The 19,686-nt window shown below is 45.7% G+C and overlaps 1 protein-coding gene across 2 annotated transcripts in view; it reads right to left on the reverse strand.

Moving 5' to 3' along the window:
* Window positions 1-9,429, reverse strand: part of LOC104333560 (E3 ubiquitin-protein ligase KCMF1) — a 50,022-nt gene extending 40,593 nt beyond the window's left edge. Inside the window, exons 1-3 of one of the 2 annotated variants that reach the window (XM_075410887.1) lie at window positions 9,040-9,429; window positions 8,070-8,314; window positions 527-628 (exon numbers count right to left, since the gene is read on the reverse strand). In XM_075410887.1, the coding sequence (XP_075267002.1) occupies window positions 527-628; window positions 8,070-8,178 (211 nt within the window). In that variant the 5' untranslated portion in view covers window positions 8,179-8,314; window positions 9,040-9,429. The remainder of the gene's footprint in view (window positions 1-526; window positions 629-8,069; window positions 8,315-9,039) is intronic. The other variant, XM_075410888.1, reaches the window with a different exon arrangement.
* Between the last annotated feature and the right edge of the window lie 10,257 nt (window positions 9,430-19,686).

Below are 19,686 nucleotides of genomic sequence, written 5' to 3' on the forward strand. Positions count from 1 at the left end.
AGAAGCCAGACCTTAAATACCATTTGCATGTAAATACCATGAATCAACTGTTACTGAACAGTTTTGTAAACAATTATTACCCTCAACAAACAATTAAAGAATTAATCAGTCATAACCTAGACTAGCAAGTAAAATTTCACTACTAAAGCCACCTTGTCTCATCTAACAAACAAAACCAAAACACAAATCCATCTCTGTAACAGGTCAGAGAAACATCTATCTAAAAACCATTTTCAGCAGTATCTGTTTTCCAAAATAAGCGAGAGCTAGTTGTGCTACCAAGAAACACTAGAGCTTTGCTATTCAAAGAGGCTTACAGAGATAGGCATTAAACTTCAATTGCACTTGAACCCAACATGGGTATACAGCTTCCTCAGATGTTTTTGGAAATCCCACCCTAGAGCTAAGGAGGAAAGTAATAGAGGGAGAGAACAGCAGAGGGAAGGAAATGACAAGGAATTAAGAGGGTGAAAGATAAGAGATCAAAGACAAAAAGAATGAAAGCAAAGAAGATAATTTATCCTACCAGAGACAGCACCTCTTGTCACACAAGACAAGAAACATTGCCTCCCAAAAAGAATCTGGCACCAGGAAGTGGCAGAAGTGATGGGGGAAGACCAAATCTGACCTGAGGTAAGAAGAAAAAAAAAAAAAAAAAAAAAGAGTTATTCTTTTTAAACTTTGTCTGTTGCTTCATCTTTTGCAACATATTTTATTAAAACCTGATTTTTTTTCTTAATTAACGTCTTTCTTCAGCTGGATTTTGTTAGTGATGACAGTGGGATGATCCAAATTCAATGTGGAACAGGCTCAATAATATTTTGACAGAAATGTGAAATTCTATACAAATACTGAAATTAAGAACAAATTTAAAATACTACAGGGGAGCTGTGTGAAGTGACAGCTGCAAACAGTATCTGACACTGAAATGTCCTAATGAGTCAAAAATTTGGAAGAATGGACTTGCATCTATAAAATTTACTGCAACAGTACAAGACCACTAATTCCTATCTTTAAGGGACTTTTCCGAGTGCCTTCTGGCAAGAAATAAAAATCTCTAACCAATATCCCATGTGCAAATGGGAGAAACATCATAAGTCTCCTGTGTCCAGGTTCCCTGTTTAATTGTAATAAAAAAAGTTTCACCCAGGTCTCTAACTGAAAATGGTGCAACTTTTAGAGAAAGTCTCCTAGAAGCTCCAAATAAAGCAATCATGACAGAAAGAATTAAGACACTCACAAAAGTCACTGCAGGGTGATAAAAAAGGCAAATCATCAACTAAGCAAAAAGAAGTATTTAAATATTTTAACATTAAAAAAGATAAAAATTCCACCAAACAAATCCATCCTCTCCCTAACATTCATTTAAAACTACATTCTCAGAACAAACTGGGGATTGGGTAGGGGGTGGAGGGAATTTTCCAAATATGTTGGAGGCTCCAGTGACTTCTATCTGTACTTAAAAATTAATTCAAAACTAGAACAAATGACTTGAAGTGGCAGAAATCAAGCCATCACCTGCACACACCTTTGAAATACAATTCTGAGGCCTATAGATGAAGAGCAGTTATGTGAGTGAATAAAAAAATCATATTAAAGCTGGAGACACTTCTATGATGATGCCCCACAGTTTTCACTTGGTACAGACCTCACTTACCAACTTAGTACATGTCAATAAGCTAAATAAAACTTTTTAAATAGCTCTAAACTGAAACCATGGGTTTGCACACATTCTTTTTAAAACAGTGAAACTAATGAGCTTGCTCTATGCTCCACAATGAATTCAAAATGGTCTTACTTCATTGTGTCAAAATTAATTGTCAGAATGCTACACATAGATAAAAATATGGATAACCATAAGGACCATATGTACAGAAAACTGACAGGAGTAAGTTCAAACAGATGTTCAGGAGATGCTTCAGGGAAAGCAAATGGGACATAAGATCTGAGATACTTGACAGCCACATTTGAGTCTGAAATAGTTAAGAGGCCTGGAGTATACAGTTTAAGAAAATCCAAAGCTTTAATTTTCTAATCTGGATACTAGGTAGCCTCAAGAACCTTCAATGAAACAAAAACTCCACAATCTCATTACATACCGTATAAAAAAGCACTTCAGTTTTAATCATCCTCTTGAATTAAAGAAATACAATCTTCTTGTATTCGGAAAGGGAGAGTACAGACTCTAACGCAGATGATGCCTTTCTTTCAGATTCCCTCCCCATATCAGATGTAAATACCTTCTCGATTTCCATCCATGCATTAATTCCCCTTCACATGTGTCCTGGGTCACTAACAGCGCTCTTTTTGAGCTCTCTGAACTCAATGTGCCCAAGCTGTCTCCAGTGCATTATAATGCTGTTTCTGTATGGGCGAGCAACACTGCTGCCTGTAGTCAAGCCTGCATACCTCTTCTCCATTATGGCTCCATTTTCAGAACCTACAGCTACCAAATCCACTCATCTACCCTAAATCCTATAGAGGGAAGAATGCATTGTGTGTGGAGGACTTAGCCCAAGTGATTCCAGGAACAAAACCCACGAAAACTCACAATCTTGCTCACATTAAAATCTAGGTACCCTAGTATGAATCCATAGGAAATACAATCTAACACAATTATACTCCTTTCTAGAAAAACGCCATCTCACGCAGTGCACCAGGGCATTTGATGTTCAGCAAACAAACAGAAAAGTCTCTTATTTGTTTTATCATCACTGGTCAGTCTGAGCCTTTATCACACACTTCGAAAAATTTGCATTGCTTATGGATTTCCTCAGTGCCTCGTCCCTGCAAGCATTTCTCTATAGCATTTCAGTGCAGCACAAATATCAATGAATTAACTTTAACAGCACTCCTAAGCAGTATTTTCCTTCTCTTGAAATAGAAGGAAACCAAGGCATGTAAAGATTAAAACCGCATGTCCACTGAACCCAGTTGGCCAATCTTAGATGACAAAGAATGGATTTTTCAGAATTTTTCTTTTCTAGAGTTAAGTGTTTTTTCAAAGCTTATCACTCAGTTACTACAGTTGTGGTTGTGAGTGCTCAGATCCCAGAACCCCAAATCAGGTCTTCACAACATAAGGAACAGCCACCTGTGAATTTTTGCCGAAGTGATTTGCCTTGCAGCTCACATGAACTCTGCAACAGAGGACAGAAGGGTCAGTTCAACTTTCCACAACAAAACTCCACTATCAACACCTTGACCATTCTTCCTTTCTGTAATGCCTCTACCTGCTCATTTGCTTTATAATCCCAAACAAAGAGCAGCAGTCTAATATACAAAACCATCCTGCACACCCTAAAGCGGGTGGGGTGATATGAAGTAGATACTACGCAGCTGTACAATTACACAATGTAGATACTCCAAGTGGCCTGAATTAGTGCTGTCTGCGCAACAAAATCCTGGTATATCCCAACTCCTGAGTGCTGTTCTTCAAATCTGCTGGTGTGTCCAGCAACTTCAACGTAGTAACACTTTTTGCATTAGTCACTATTCCATTTATGTATTTGTTAACAGTAACTGAAGTAACAACAATAAAGATGCAATTGTGATCAGTGACACCCACAACTCTTCCTCAAATGTTATCAGTCATGTAAACACACAAAGGTATTTGAAAAGCTTTCTTCTTTTTATTTAACATGTACAAATTTTGTTCGTCCAGTACTGCTCAAGGAACTCGTGTGGCTCTCAGCTTCCTCTGAATCCATGCTAGTCACCACTAGTTCAAACGAACATTTGAAAGTAAAGAGTTATTTCATCATTGTCTACTCTCTCGTCCCTCACCCAGTAATGTTAAAAGTATCACAGCTCTGTTCCAGTTTTTCTGCTTCTGATACTGGTTATCAACCTTTCACCATTGATCGTTTAAATCTAGTCTTTCTCTCCTGTTTCCCAAAGAATATTTGATCCATGTCATTACTTCTTATCACAAACCTGCAACAAAAAAATGTCTCTCTTTACACTGTTTCTGGAGGACCTTGTCCACAGACTGCAGGGACAGCAGCATATTGGTTCAAACACAGTATGTTTCCTAAACCATCAGAGCCAGAAACCTGTTTTTAAAATGAAAACCTAGCTTCCTCAAAACCAGTACCTTGCCAGTTAAAATATCACTGATATGTCCAGCTCTTTTTATAATTAAATGATGATTCAGTATCTTACTGAAAGCAAACAACAGTTTAATAATACAGCAAATTACTGTGTTGAAATATTTCTAATCACTTTGCAGCTGTTTACATTTAACATTAACATTTTTTGTCCTAGACACAGCTCCCGTTAGTTAAATTATCACACTGACTCTTTTTCGGATACTGCATAACACCTGTAATTATATGCATTAATATGCTACCATAGAGTGAGACTAACAACAGTGTGAAATATTTTTTACATATACAGTTAGAAAGTGCTTTGTCAGAGTCAAGTATTAGTGCAAATCCAAAAAAGTCACTGTTCTGTTACAGGTACAACTTAATCTGGATTCATCTTCTACAAAACAGACCTAAGTAGCAGCAACATATGGAAAGAATTTGTGATTATTCTGTATTGTGGAGTAGCAAAACTCCAGGTGCAGAGAAGATGTAGGCAAAGTATTAAAATGCATCAGCAAGCAGCAAGTTATAACTGGTCTCACAGATGCAAATTTCACTATTAAATGCAATACTTCACCAACACAGTATCTTGAGTACTTTGTATGAAACATACATAGTCTTACCTAAATTCGGAGCTTTGCATGCAAAAATAGATTAATTCTGCATTCAGTGGCAATTCTGTAACTGACACTACATGAAATATTAAAAGTTACACATCAACTGCTGAGTGTTGTTTGTCTTGACAGAAGTTCGTAGCACCCTTCTGCAGCTCAAGTATGATACAGCTATTGCATAATTATGAGGGGCAGAAATTACTCTTGCTTTTAATGTTTTAGAAAAGTTTGTTATGGATAAAGTTTTGTTTATGTTTTGTATGATGATCAGACAGAAAACACTATCGGTCCAGACTCCCAGTCTGTTCATTTCACAGCTAGAAGACTGGAGTTAACATTACCCTTGTGTTAGCTGTTTTCAAGTGCTTGGTACGTATTCCAAGTGTAACTCTATGATTTCTTCAATTTCAAAGACCAAGTGCTGTGTGTTTCTTTCCCAAATGTACTTATTTACCCTAGTACTACAAACAAGCACTTCATTTAAAGACCTCCACACGAACCTTTATACATACTCACACAAAAGAGAGGAGCACTGAGACTCTAGCTCCCTCAAATACAAGGAGCTTGAAGCCAGCAGAGAACATTTGGAAACTCCACATGGTCCTGACAGTCACTGCTCTCCCTTCCTAGCTTTGCTACCACTGTCCATTCACAGCTTTACTTCACATGGGACTAGGATTAACTGCAGAGCTTTCCTGATTCAGAAGAAATGCTGACAAACAGGCACCATCAAAACCAACCACTGCTGGCACTGCTGCTAGCTCTTTGAAGCTTAAAAAAATACATCCCTTAGTGAAAATAAGAAACAAAGTATGGATCTGGGGCTGGGACTGGGGTGCAGGGTGTGCGAGACCAAGAACCAAGTGGTGCCAGTGGCATGGCACTGGGAGACCTCTGGAGCTGCTGGGTATACGCAATCTGAAGCCAGGCCCTTGCACGACCAGTAATGCTGCAGCAAGAAGCTGCAAAAAATTGTCTTCTAATAATACTCCTGGAAGCTGTGATTCTCTATTTTTCGGCTGTCCTAGGTAGTGTCTACTGCCATACTGCCATAGAATCACTGCCAGAAGCAACGTCCACAGAAAGACAAACTGTAATATGCAAAATACCTTATGGTATATTTTCTAGCATATAAAACAAATTTCCTACCTGCTCCTTGTAGGCTGCCAAACACTACACCACCACCTACTCCTCAACAGACGGGCTAACCCAGAGAAAAACAGCATGTCGCTCCTATAAAGGGAACAACATGAAATCCAAGACCAAGGGATGACCTCATGTTGCATTCTAGAAAACCAAAGGCAGAGAATAGCTAGTGTCCTAACACCAAATCACAGAACAAAAGCAGTTTTGAAAAATTAGAAGTCACTAGCAGTAGCAAGAGAGGATAAACACTAACAGCTACTCTTGACAGTATTGCCCACAAAGTCTCTTAAACACTGAATGAACATTTCAAGAAAGAGCAACAATAATTCAAGTTCTAGTTGTGCCCATTTTTCTGAATTCTGGAGGAATGTGAGCCCAGAGCTCATGTGTTAAATGAGAGCACAGCAGAAAGGCAGGCTATGGTCAGACTTTTTCTGAAGGACAACAAAATTCTTTTTGTTTTAAACAATGGATCATTACACCAAAGAAAACAGTCAAGAAATCCCAATGGAAAGTAAACCTAAATCTCTATCAGATGCTTCATGGCCTATTTAAAGTCCCAAGACTTTGGAATTCCACCTTCTCCAGCATTTACCCTTCCAGAGACATCCTTTCCCATCATAAAACTCGTGCAGCATCCAGACTCTGTCAGGAGCAATCAACAAATCTTGTTTGCAACTTCACGGATGGACCGTTTTAAAGGAAACACAGAAAAGATAATACTTATTAAATGTGATTAAAGCTTGCTTTTTCCGTATACCGTATTCTTGAAAGACAGCCCTTTCCAAACCTGTCACACTGGATCAAAAATTGTCAGCTGTGAATGGCACCACACAGATCTGAAACATGAACAACTTTAAGTATTTCATTTCTAAGGATCTCCTGATTTCTAACAAAATTAAGCCTCCAAACCTCTTTTCCATGAAGCTGGAAAAGCACGTCTCCCATGCTAATCTGAGTTATTCTACCCCTATAGCTAAAGTTGACTAAAACAAAACATCTGAAGCCTGAAGCAAGAGGAGAATCACCGAGAAATTAAGAGACAGACTAGATTTTTAATAATGTATCACAAGGATACAGTGACAGATGTCATTTTTCATCTCAGAGTGTTCTCATGGCTTCACACGTGCATCTGTGTGCGCACACACACACCTGAATCTATGTGTGCAATACAAAACTACCGAAACTCACATTTATCAGGAAAGAAAGACAACTATTTCCATTTCTTCTAGCTGGGTGTATCTAGAAAGAACAAACACTGATGAATCTGCTTCAGAAAGAGAATTTTAAGCCTGGTTTCATGAACAGTCACACCTTCTAGAAACATCAACAAATATCCAAGCAAGGGAATGTAGCTTTCCCTGCTATAAACAGAACCTAACACAGAACAGAAAAATCTACGGTATAGCCTCCATCAGAAGCACATTTGCAAGGAAACCTACTTTCAAGTTTTCTGTCTTAGCAAAAAGGCTGCTGCAGGACTGAACTGTCTTTTTAGCAAACATCATCACTTTTTACAACAGTACCTGCAATTACCACTGAAAAACACTAAAGAACAACACACGATACCACTTCCGTAATTTTAACCTGTTCAAGCGAGAAAAGCTTCTATTCTACTACGGTACTTTAAAGAGAGTATCATGGATACTTGCATCGCGGCAGAGACGAAGAGGCTGCGTAACCGCACACAGTCACTAACGACAACTTTGTGATTAGCTCTTATTTTGTTCACTATTGCTAGAACCTTCACCTTTAACCATAAACAAATCCAGCATCTCCACCTTCTTGGGAAAAGATGCATTTAACAGGGTGGGAGGGGGGGGGGAAGAGACATAAAGAATTTGGTATCTCTACTCAACTTTAAAAAAAGAGCTAGTGGATTCAAGGAAGACAATTCTTTGATCCAGAAGCGCAGACACTTGCACAGACAAGTCCGCACAACAGCGTGATGGCACTCCGAAAATCCATCATACATACTGTTGTCCAGCGCCGAGTCACCAACCAGAAGCCAGCATTACTAGCCACAAATATTGAATTCTCATTTAACGTTTCTGTCAAAACATTTTAAGGTTGGGTAAGACAGAGAAATGAAGAACTAGCCAAGCAGAAAAATGAAGAGAGGTGCTGAATTTAGTTCCTAACATGGCAGAAAGTTACGCTTTCAGTTGACAAACCCCGGTCTTACAGAGTTGTTTTAACACTAGTCCAAGCACCTTACCCGCTGGTAAGAAAGGACAGAAAATACAAGCGGCTTTCTCTCCTGTTTCCACACTCCCGTCTTCTTCCTGCAGAAGCGCCCTTCCCAGCTTCCAGCTCTCTCGCTCCATCCTGCTCCTTTCGACTAATTCTCAACTATCCACCGAACTCGCCCGCGGCGGCAACCACCACGGGATCGGGGCAACCACGCAAAACGCGTTTCTCTGACGGCCTCTCCCAACGCCACTACACCGGCACCGGTCTCCTCTGCCACAAGACAAAACGAGAGAGGAAAGGGGCAGCTCCCGCGGCCGCCGGTCCGCCAGCCACCCCTCGGCACGGCCACGCCGGCTGCCGGCGCACCTCTCCCCGCCAGGCCTCCCCCGCTCCGCTCCCCGCCCGCCCGCCGGGCGCGACCCCCGGCGCCCAGCGGAGCCCGGCTCCCGGCCCGCTCCCCCGGGGCGCCAGGCCGCGCCGCCCCCCCCACCCCCTCGCCGCGCCGTGCCCGGCCTGACCCGCCGCGGCGGCCGACACGTCGGCAGGCCGCCCCGCGCCGCCGCCCACCCCGGCCGGGCCCGCCGGGGTCCTGGTGCGCCCCGGCCGTCCGCCCGCCCCGGCCCCACCTCCCCGTCCTTCAGTCGGAGAGTGGCGGGACAGCCCCCCTGCCACGGCCCCTGCCCGCGCCCGGCGGCAGGCCCCGGCTCCGCGCCCCGAGGGGCGGCGGGGGAGGTGGCCGGGCCCGTCGCAGGCCGCCCGGGGAGCCGGGCCGTAACGGCGGCGGCCGCCTCCCCTCCCATGACACTGCAGAGCGGGGCCCGGCCGCCGCCCTCCGCCGCCGAGGCCTCCTTCCGCCGCCGGCTCCGCGGGCCCCCCTCCCGGCGGCGGCGGCGCCATGATGATCCGCCCGAGAGGGCGCCGCGCCAGGCCCTGCCGCCGGGCCGGGCCCCGGGACGCGCCCCCGCCGCCGCGGCCTGGCGCGCCGCGCCGCTCACCTTCATGTCGGGACATCCTAGTCCGGAGCCGGCGGCCCAGGCCCGTCTCAGCACTCCCGCGGGCTGCTCGGGCGCCGCTGCGGCCTGGCCCCCGCCGCCGCACGCACGGAGCCCCGGTGCGAAGGGAGAGGGGCCGGGGCCAGCGCCAGGAAGGGGGCAAAAACACAAGAGGCGGCGAGGAGCCGGCCTGCCCTCCTCCTCCTCCCTCGCCCCGCGGGGGGGCGGATCCGGCGGCAGCGCCTTCCCGGGCGCCGTGACACGGTGAATCTGGGCCCCGCCGGCTGCTGGCACCGCCTTCCACTCCGCTCCGCCCGCTGCCGCAGCGACGGCGGGGCTGCCCGCCGCGCTGGAGCGCTCCCGTCCTCTTCCTTCCTTCCTTCCTTCCTTCCCTCCCCCCTCCTCCTCCTCCTCCTCCTCCCCCTCCCACCCGGGCCGCGCTCCGGGAGGAAGAGGAAATGCCCCGCCGGGGCGGCGCCCCTCCCGCGCGGGCTGCCGGGCCGGGGGCTGAGGGCGGTGGCGGGGCGGGCTCCGCGGCAGGACGCGGCCGAGGTAGCGGGGAGGCGGCTGCCTGCGCCAGCCCGACCTGGGGGACCCGCGTTAATCAGCTTTTTATGTAAAATGGGGAGGGGGGGGAAGAGTGGCGGAGACCAGCACGCATGCCCCGAGCCGGTTGTTTTTCGGTCGCTGGCAGCGTTGCTCGTTCTGCCGGCTGTGGGGGCCGGCGCGCTGCGGGCTCCGCGGCCGGCACAGGGTTGATTTCCCTCTTGTTTTTTTCTCCCTTCCCCTGTTGTCAGGCCTGCAGCGTGCTCCTGCCAGAAGCGTCCCCCAGTCAGGCTCCAGTTCGGTGAGGAGGAGGAGGAGGACGCCCAACGTGCCGTGCCTGTCGTCGTGCTCCAGCCAAGCGTCTTGGTCTCTCCACACCACGAGAACTCTTCGTCCCATTATGGTTGCTTCCTGCCCTGTCACGAAAGCAGGCTAGTCTTGCGCTGAGTAGAAAAACTGGCAGCATGGTTGCGTTCCTTCCTTGGTTCAGATGTGGAGGGTGCATACCTCAGGCGTCTTCATCCTGGGCTGCCTTTCTTGCTATGACTTCCTGGCCTTCGCCCAGATTTCATCTGGAACAGCACAATCTCCCTCGCCTTCTCCGTCCATACTACTCCCACCTGCCTTCATTTTCCTCTAACTTTTCATCTCCTGCCCTACTCATGGCATTCCTCCGTCTTTTATCTTCGCCAGTCCAACGCCTCCATCTTTTCCACCATCGTACGCCACAGCCCCCAGATGTCTGCCCCAGCCCTGCAAACCTTGTATGCTCACTTTGGTGGAGTACCTCCTCAGTTGTCTTTCGAAGGCCGCGGGGGCCCACACGCCAGAGCTGCCTAAGCGGCAAGCTGCAGGGAAAGGCAGGAGCAGTCAGTAAGTGCTGAAAGGAGGAAGTGCCAGCCTCATTCCTTGCGCCATCTAAAAGTCCAAAGCAGTCTAAAAGTCCAGCGGGCTGTGGGCTTTTTCACTGGAAGCAAGCAATACCTGCGCATCGGATAAGCCGTAGGAGAAACTGAGGGTCATTTTGACTCATGGGAGCCAATGGCTTCAGTGCTTCTGAAAGCAAGGGCAGAGTCAGGGGTCATGCAATGATTTTGCAAGAAGGACACCACAGATGACAAGAAACTGGAGAAAAATCTGCAGCTGTCATAAAACTGACAACCCAGCTGTGACAGTGGTATCTCCAAGGTAGTTCTGGAGCTGAAGCTATGCCTGCATTGCCAGCATTTCACAGCAACAGTGCACAGGGAGGGGCAGTGGGTCACATGTGTCCTACTACTTTATTCTGGCACTGTCATTTTTAAATGCAAATGGCAATTGTCTAACCCAGGTGCAAAATACAGATGATCGGGTTCTCCTGGCTCCTACCTTTCAGTCCCTTGAAGAGCAAGCTATCTTGCAAGGCGAGATAGCCTCTCTGTGCGGGGCTGTGGCTCCCCGTGTATGTGGCTCTGTCTCACTCTGAGCACTTTGATGCCGTGTTGGCCTGTGCTCAGTTTTATCCTGTTTCTGGCAGAGAGCCGTCCCACGGGAGCTTCTCCCCATGCGTCTGGTAAAATACAGACTGCACCCCAAGCATTTCACTGAGATGCGGAAGATTCAGTCTTTGATCATGGAAGACCTTTGGTTAATCATCTCATCTGTCCACACTTCAGTTGCAAAATGGCTTAATAACCTTTCCTGCCTCTATTAAGTGTTATTCAAGTGGATATCCCTGTAGTGCTCATGGTGCAGCACATGCTGGTGAGCCCCTGAGCACAACTTGTCCGAAATACTCCTGGTGTCTGTGGCAGCCAAGCAGAATTCTGTGGCCTCTTCTCTGTCTTTGTAGGCTTGAGTCCAAAGTTAAAACTGTAATCCTGTTATTATGTACTGTTTTCCTGCCTTAAGGCCAGTATCTATACCCAGTGAGACAGTAGATAAAATCCTTAGTACTTTTGGAATTACATTAGAATATGCGTACATGTGCAATAATGGTATGTAAAAAGCACCTGCGTTACATCCTTCAGTGGGATTTTTGCTGATTATCTCCTCTGCAAGTACAGCAAATACTGCAAATGTGAGACACCCAGGCTCCCAGAGATAAGCATGTGGCAACTCTGGCTGAGTGTGGAAAGAGGTGCGTAACAGAATCTGAAAGTCGTTTACAAGGTTGTGGCCACCAGTCGAAAATATTCTTGTCTTCTTAGCATGAACTTGATAACTAGTAACCTCTACTATCCCTGTTTTGAAGAATATTTTTTCTCAAATACACATGCTGTCATTGCAGAGACAGAATGAGAAAGAAATATTTTAGTGAGGTTTATAAAGTTCTAGTGTGGATGGATCCTTCGGTCCCTAAGGGAGAGCCTGCCGTAATTAGGTTTCTCATTTCTCTCCTGTGCAGCAGAATAATCCATAGATGAGTCTTCCTATATAGCCGTGAAGAAAAAAAAATCCAACATTAGTATTTTCCTGATGGGTAAATGCAAGCTGAGAAACAAAAATTTACTTACCCAAGGTCAGTCAAGGTCAGAACCAGGCAAGGGATTAGAGACCCAGATCTCCTAGCTAATTAGGCCATTGTATAAGCCACAGTGAGAAACAGAAAAATTCATTAATTTTCCCAACATGAAATCACAATATGATACAATTTGTGCCTGGAAGTAATAAAATCCTTTGAAAGAGGGAAGAGATGCTTGTGTGGCCTCATGCGGTTCCTATCCCTGCCACCATAAAAGGGTACAGTGTCTGGAGCGGAGCAGGACAAGTTTGGATACTAGACTGAATAGTGGCATCCTAAAGCAGAGCTCCTGAGTGGCAAAACTGTTACACTAAGAGCCACTTAGTCCATTAATCTCCATGAAATCTTTCACCCCTCTGTGGGCTACTGAAATAGTGTTTTCACTTGTTTCACTGCTACCTCTACCAGGCTTCATCCATTTGAGGGAGTGATCTCTGCTTCGCTTTGCTTGGACTTGTCATTGCCAAGGTTGGGTGCCCCACTACATGCATTGCTAGCTCCCTGTCGGTTAGGTGGTTCAGCGTCATGCTTGAAGGCAAGATGTGCTGTCACCACAGTGGTATAAAACTTGCATAAATCAGTTGCTTGGATCAGTCCGGTCATCGTGAGATAAATACAGAATTGCAATTGCATACATGCTCAAATGTTAAATTTGTACACCGGTACACGTCAGGGCCTCCCACTACACTTTCCTTTCTAGCTGCTGCTTTTGTGCCTTCTCTTGCTCACTAGTAATTCAACGTGATATGGAGTTGCTTACTGGCTGTGTCCAGCACGATCTGTAAAGAAAGCCTGTAAAATCAGAGAAAGACAGTCTTGCTGCTTTCTAATTTATTAGGAAAGACCTGAAATAACTTTGCGTACTTACCTTCTTCAGTTTTGTTTTGGTGGGTTTTTTTGCATCTGCACCAAGAACACATGTTCTGCGACGACAACAGACCAGAAAACACAGAGGCTCTGGGACTCCTGTGGCTGAATACTAGATAGGAAATGGTATTTCCACGTAAATACTTCTTGTGAACTGAATATTTCCATGTTCCCAGGCCTGCTGATGGTGTCTCGCAATCCAGCTTGAAGTATCCGAAGCACTGAGGAACAGCACAAGTGAACTTGGACTCGTCAGGAGCGTCGGATGGCTTTGCTTAGTGGTTCTTGTTAGAACTTTTGCAATGGAGTACAAGCATCCCACTGGGAGAGAGCAGTGCTTGAATTTTTAGCAGAGACGTCTCTCCTGTGGGAACTGTATTTGGCCTTGGAGCTGAACTGAGTTGAGCACAACTAAATGTGCTGTAAAATGGTCATCGTCAGTTTAAACTTTCATTAGAACTCCTCCTTTTGAATGCTGGACACTGCTCGGATGTGCAATGCAAATGCTACACTACTATGCCCATTCTTCACTGGCAGCCAGCAGTTGCAGAAGCTGTTCCATTTTTCAGACATGCAGTCCAGGTGTAGATGTCACATCCTCCATCTTTCCTGAGCAGTGGCATCCCCATACTCACCTGCAAGTACCCCGAAACCACTGCCTTCTCCCCAGGACATCTGTAACAGATTTTGCACTTTCCCAAAGTCTTTTTGGAAGCCAGACAGGTGCCATGAAGAGGTTAAGCTGATCGGTACTAGCACGCAGTCAGAGATGTGCATGCAGGCACTGGACAGGATTCTAATACACTGCTGCTCTTTTCCTTCTGTCAGCAAATATATCTGGACTTTGGCAAAACCAGGAACCGTCTTGTTGATCTCCTCACCTTTACAGACTACTCCACTCTGGAGTCAGCATTCAGAGGTTATCCCAGATCTATTCTTCGCTACTGAGAGCTTTCATCCTTCTCAGCGGTCAGTTTATTTGTGTTAGTTAAGGTACCAGATACTGATAGAAACCTGAAAGTGCCCCAGCTACCTCTTTCCTACTTTTCTGGCAAAACCTTTATGCAGCATTTGAGCCAAAACAAACACTGAAAATTCATCAAATCATTCTCTCCTCTTACAAAAATATTCCAAACTTATCACATTACCCGTGTAATGGTATGGTTCCAGTAGGCACACTGTTCTTACAGGACCTAAAGTCACAGCATACTAGGAAATAGAAACAGCTTTTGAAAATTCTCCAAATTCCAGCTCTGCTCTCTGTCAGAAGAGGGCAAAGGAAAAAGAATTTAGCCTTTCTTGAAGTTATTACTGCTGTTCCTTTGGATGTTATTGCTGAACCAACCGATGTTCCTCCGCTTGGTAGCCACAAATGTTGCTGTCTTTCCTCCATTCTGTGTGAATGAATCAGAAACACAGTGTCCCAAGCACTCTTCCAGCAACGAGGAGATATCAGGGATGTATCTGGTTTACTTTGAAAACCCTGATTCTGTGAGCAGGAGGAAGCAAATAAAACAATATCTACCCATCACCGTAAACACTCTTTCCTCTGCTGCTCAGATATATCTATATAGATATATATTGCATGTTTCTCAGGGCCATGCTACAATACTGGTTCAGGCTATGAGCTAGGTTTTTATTACCCTCTGTTTTTTTCTGCCCTTTTCTTTTCTGCTATCCCCACCCTCTTTCAAAACAATACCCACACTTAGGCAGGTTCCTTATGACCCTATTTGAACTTTCTGAGTGCTGCTTAGTGCCTGTTCTTACAGGTGATGCTACCATCTGATAACAGGGGACAAGCCGCTCTTTGCAAAGCATACTGGTTGGTCTTTGGATCTATACCCCTCTATTTCAGTAACATGTCAGCTGGCTGCTACCTTACGCCTAAGAGCTCTCAGCTCACCTTTGGGGACTGTGTGATGGGTGGGGTGCTATGGTGAGGTGGTGCAATGTAGTCACATACACCAGTCTCCACAGCTGGCCTAAGACCTGGGGGAGGGGGCTCGCAGGCAGCCTTCATGGCTAGGTCCTTTTCCATGAGAATGCTTGTGAGCAACGGGGCCACCTAGAAGTCACTGCAAAATCGCATCAAGTCCAGCACTACCCAGGCTAAGTGCAGCATGGTGAAGCGTGGGAAAGCCTTGCCCTGCACAGCTTATATGTGCTCTGCAGGCATGCAGCTGAGGAACAGAAAGCAGGTGAAACTCAAACGGTGACAGAGAGGCTGCTAGCATTTGTAAGAGTGGGGGGGGAGCATCTCTGTGCGCACCACACATTTTCAAACATATAAGGACGTGGTTTCTGCTGGAAGAAGCCCGTGCTATAAAGTGACAGCTGAAAGCTGGTAGCATGGGATATAAAGCCCAGGCAGTGAGGGTTATATCCTGGCCATGGCTGTGGAGTAGCAATCCTGCAGTAGAATGGGTTATATTTCAGCTTTCCCTTCATTTTCACTCCCTATAAATTTTAGCCTGATAGCTCCGACAAGCACAGAGCCGCCAATGTACTAGCAATTAAAAAAAGAAATGAGAAAGTCAATACAGACGAACCTGGAGGGAAAGCACTGCTCTTACTGTGAATGCCCAGAACTGCTGGATGTGCTAGGTGGCTCTGTCTGGTTCAGCAGCAGGCGCCTCTCCTGAAACCATTTGCTTTAATATTTTTAGCTGTTGTTAGTGATGCATGAGTAGTGATTTTGGATTGCCCTGGACCCAGTCATCCCTCATCTTCCCCTTCCTTCCACAATGATACAAGAGGAAAGTTCAGCTCCGAGAGGGACCTAGCTATGCTGACGACAAGCAGAACTCATCCACATTTTGGGGTTTTGTCCTGACATCCCCTTCTAACAAAAAAATAGATCTCGCCTAAAACAAATCTCTCTCATACATTTTCCTTCTGAATGTCAGAAGCCAAGCAGTTTTCTGTTCTCAATTTATAAGTTTTTAATTTTCAGTTAAAGAATGGTCAGCATTGGCCTTTGAAAATGTGTTTTTAAAAACAGATATTTCTGATTTTCATTTGCCCATTTAAAATACTAAACACTCTCTCCTTTTATTGTAGCCTTCAGCTGAGCTTAGGGCCTTTGCAGGCTAGACCTCTAAAACAACTTAGCAAAGATTATAGGCACTACCACTCAACTGGCAGCAGAGTGCTGGCACAGTGGTGCAAAGGGTTATATGTTTGGGAGACCTCCACACCAGCCAGACACTTCAGCTGTGGGTGCCTGCAAACGGTCATTTTGGCTTCTTTTGCAGCAGAGAAACTGTCAGTGCAAGAAGTAGCCAGCAGAGTCAGTGAGCACCAGATGCGATGATGTACGGGGAGAGTGTGTTCTCACTGTCCTCTAGCAAAATCAGGAATAAAACTTCTGTTCATAGTGTGGCTGGAAGCTAGAGCAGGGACAGATGTGCGTAAGCACCTTGGCTTCGAAAAGGCAAGGTTATCTACCTGCCACTTTCTTGTCCCAGTGACAGGCCTTGGTAGAAAGGGAAGGACAGGGGATGCACAGCAAGAACACAAACACAGCTCCCTTTTTCTTTTCTTTTCCTCCTTCCAAAGCTTCTTGGTAGCAACACAAGTATTTATTCAGCTGTTCTTGGGTCTGCTGGAGGGATGACTTGAACAACAGACAGGACACATCAGGAAACCACTGAAGTCATTAACCAAATACACCTGAGCAAAGTAATCCAAACCCAAAATAATGAGAAGGCCAAGGGCAGCAAGACCTCTTCTGCAGTGGCACACTCAGTGCTCATGAGCAGTACTGATATGGCAGCATTACACCTGTCACCCAGCTGTTTCAGATAAGGGCAGAGGTACCAGAGCTAGCATTATACCCATGGGAGGCGTGGAACACAGATAGGAAGTGGTTGCATCTCAGTAGCCCTGGGTGCTGAAGCTGGCTTGGCTAAAACCAGACATGGCATCTCTTCATTCACGTAAAAATCCCTGCACTGTGGTGACAACCCACAACACTCCGTTTTGACAAACCAGTGGATAAGGAAGAGAGTTCTGTCTTCGCCCTTCTTCATCAACGTCCTCAGTGCTGCTTCCTGATGAGAAAGGCAACCACTTTTGGACCTACAACAGCACGCTGAATTTCCTCAGTGAGGTCCAAGTTCAACCCTGACTTCCAAGCAGCAGGACCAGGTCCTCTTGTCCATCAACCTCTATGCACAGGAACAGCCAGAAATGGCCAGCACTTCATTACAGAGGGACTGGAGAAACTTACCATAACAAGGCTGGCTTTAGGGGACAAAAACTTCCTAGCTTGTGAAGGTGCATGAGTGTAGCTCTCTGGCTGGAGGCACGTCTCCAAAAGGTGTAAGCCGGCCACAAAACCCACACTCTGAGCAGCGGGGTTTAGTCACGTGGTTATTTTAGAAGACAAGGACTCAACAGAGTCCAGATCTGCTACAAGGTGTCCAGTGTCAGAGGAGACATCATTTAATGAAAAACTGCTCTCCAATTAACACCAATATTTTTTAGTGAAGATGACCATTTAGCCCCTCCCAGAATGCTTGTGCTTGAGTCCTCTGTGGTGGTATGTATTGACTTACCAAGCAGCTGCTTTTCCGTGTTTAATTAGCAGGTGTGAAATTAGTGGTGTTGCATGTAGAAGGGGTTGTCCTAGTTCTACCTCTGCTGGCCTGCACACAGCCGGCATTAGTGGGCTCAGGATGGATTTCACACCGCCATCTAGTGATTGACATCCACTTTGCTTGCTGTGCACCCGCAGAAAAACGATGCGGCAGAGGTTTTAATTCCCCAAGGCCGAAATCTTAGGTAGGCTTATAGCCCGTGGCTTGTTGAGGCACAGTAATGGGTGACACACATCATGGAGCACAGAGTCCTAGCCACTAGGAGCTTACATAGGACAGCTGGTGTAGCCATCCAGACCTCCTGAGGTGGAGTTCCTAGCTAAATTTGGTGAGACTTCTATTAGCTCTTCAAGCCATGTACGTACAGAAACCTAAACAAGTGCATGCACCCTTGATTTTGGCAGTCTTCTCCTGAATGTTCACATGCAGACCCTTGTGTGCCTCTTTACATACTATAGTGCTATTTTTTTTCTTCTTTTTTGTCTTGCTTTTCTGCAAATTCAGGGCCCACCCTAGCAGCAGAAGGTATTTTTTTCAGAGCAGGCACAGGGAGGCCCAGAACCTGTAAACGTGTTTCTCTCTCAGCAGTGTCAGCAACATCACTTCTCATCCAGGAATAGGGTCCTAATTTTGAAAAAGTCTTGTGTCCAAAGGGTGTATGTTCTTAAGCCAAGTGATGTATTAAGATAAAAGGATGCTAAGAACAGAGAAGGGATGAATAGAAAAAATGACCGTGTCGCTTCTACACTGTGACTTCTGCAAGGTACAGATCATCCCTATTTGAACAGTTAAGCATTAGATAACATATTGTGGAGAAAAACAAATTATTGTCTACTTTAGAGATTTCTATTCTCTGCTTCAGATTTCATCTACTGTTTGCCTGTATTAAGTAGGCATCCATACAGAGTGTACTCATGTAAATGTACACATATTACTTTAAAATGGCAATGTTATTCATGACCAGAATTATACAGACCAGTCCAGACTACCAGGGATTCTGGAAAGGACCTGTTACAGGACAAAAATACTGTAGCTTTTACATTAAAATGCATTTTTTTTTACCCTTTGCCGTTAGAATATATCGTACAAAAAGCCTCACAGTACAGCCTTAAAGGGAGGGAAAAGATTTTCAGCTTGAGACATTTAATAGAGATCGTTATGTACAAGAAAAAGTAAATATTGAAGGATATTTGGCACCTGCGGACTAGAAGTAAAATGCCATGCTGCCACATTATAAAGACTTGCCAAAACTCAGCCAAACATTGTCTTGCCGAAGTTTTCCAAATCAATCTGCCTTAAGCAGAAGACACACTAGGGGAACCTGCTGCCAACTCAAAAGCCACAGGGGTCATTGCCAACTAAAACCAGACTGGGAATAGAAGATGCAAATCCCACACCTTATCCCACAATGTCAGTAACGTGCAGAAGGCACTGATGTTCAGAAAAAGGCATGAGCTTGGCTGAGGGACATTCTTCACGTTCCTGTATCCACCATGCTGTATCTGGGACAACATCCGAGACATATGGCTCAAGGTGCTAATAAAGATATTCTCTCTCCATTTGCATGCACAGGGCAGGAAAACCACAGATGCAGTATCTCCCCTGCCCATTCTGAACTTGCACACAGGCAGATCCACCTGCATTTGCGAAGCCTTCGTATGAGCCCACAGGAGATGACTCCACACCGTCACTCAGTATTGTTTCCCTTATCTCTTTGTTCTAAAAGCCATGGGAGCTTTAAGGCGTTTTGTGCTTTTGCAGGGGCCCATCTCTCCATAAACCCCTTGTCACCACCGCCCTGCATGAATTGCCTGCTAGCACTTGGGCAGCACCATTTCGCCTGGCGATTACAGACCTCACTGCTTCCCTGCTGGAGGACACTGCTCCTGCAGAAGATCCAGCTGAATAGCACACTCCTAATCTGCCTCAGCACAGCCACACAGCAACGGGTAGGAGCATTTTGTGCTGGCTGAGATGGTTTTGTACGGAACAGATTAGGAAGGACTCGTGCAGTGTTTTGTCAGCTGACTTGCAGAGACAGTAAGGTGGAGGGTACTAACAGCTTAGACAGACAGACACAACTAGACCAAGGCAAGAACATCAGCCTCTGATGAAAGCAAGCACAGGAAG

Source organism: Opisthocomus hoazin, chromosome Z (assembly GCF_030867145.1).
Source record: "Opisthocomus hoazin isolate bOpiHoa1 chromosome Z, bOpiHoa1.hap1, whole genome shotgun sequence".
Classification (NCBI taxonomy): Eukaryota; Metazoa; Chordata; class Aves; order Opisthocomiformes; family Opisthocomidae; genus Opisthocomus; species Opisthocomus hoazin.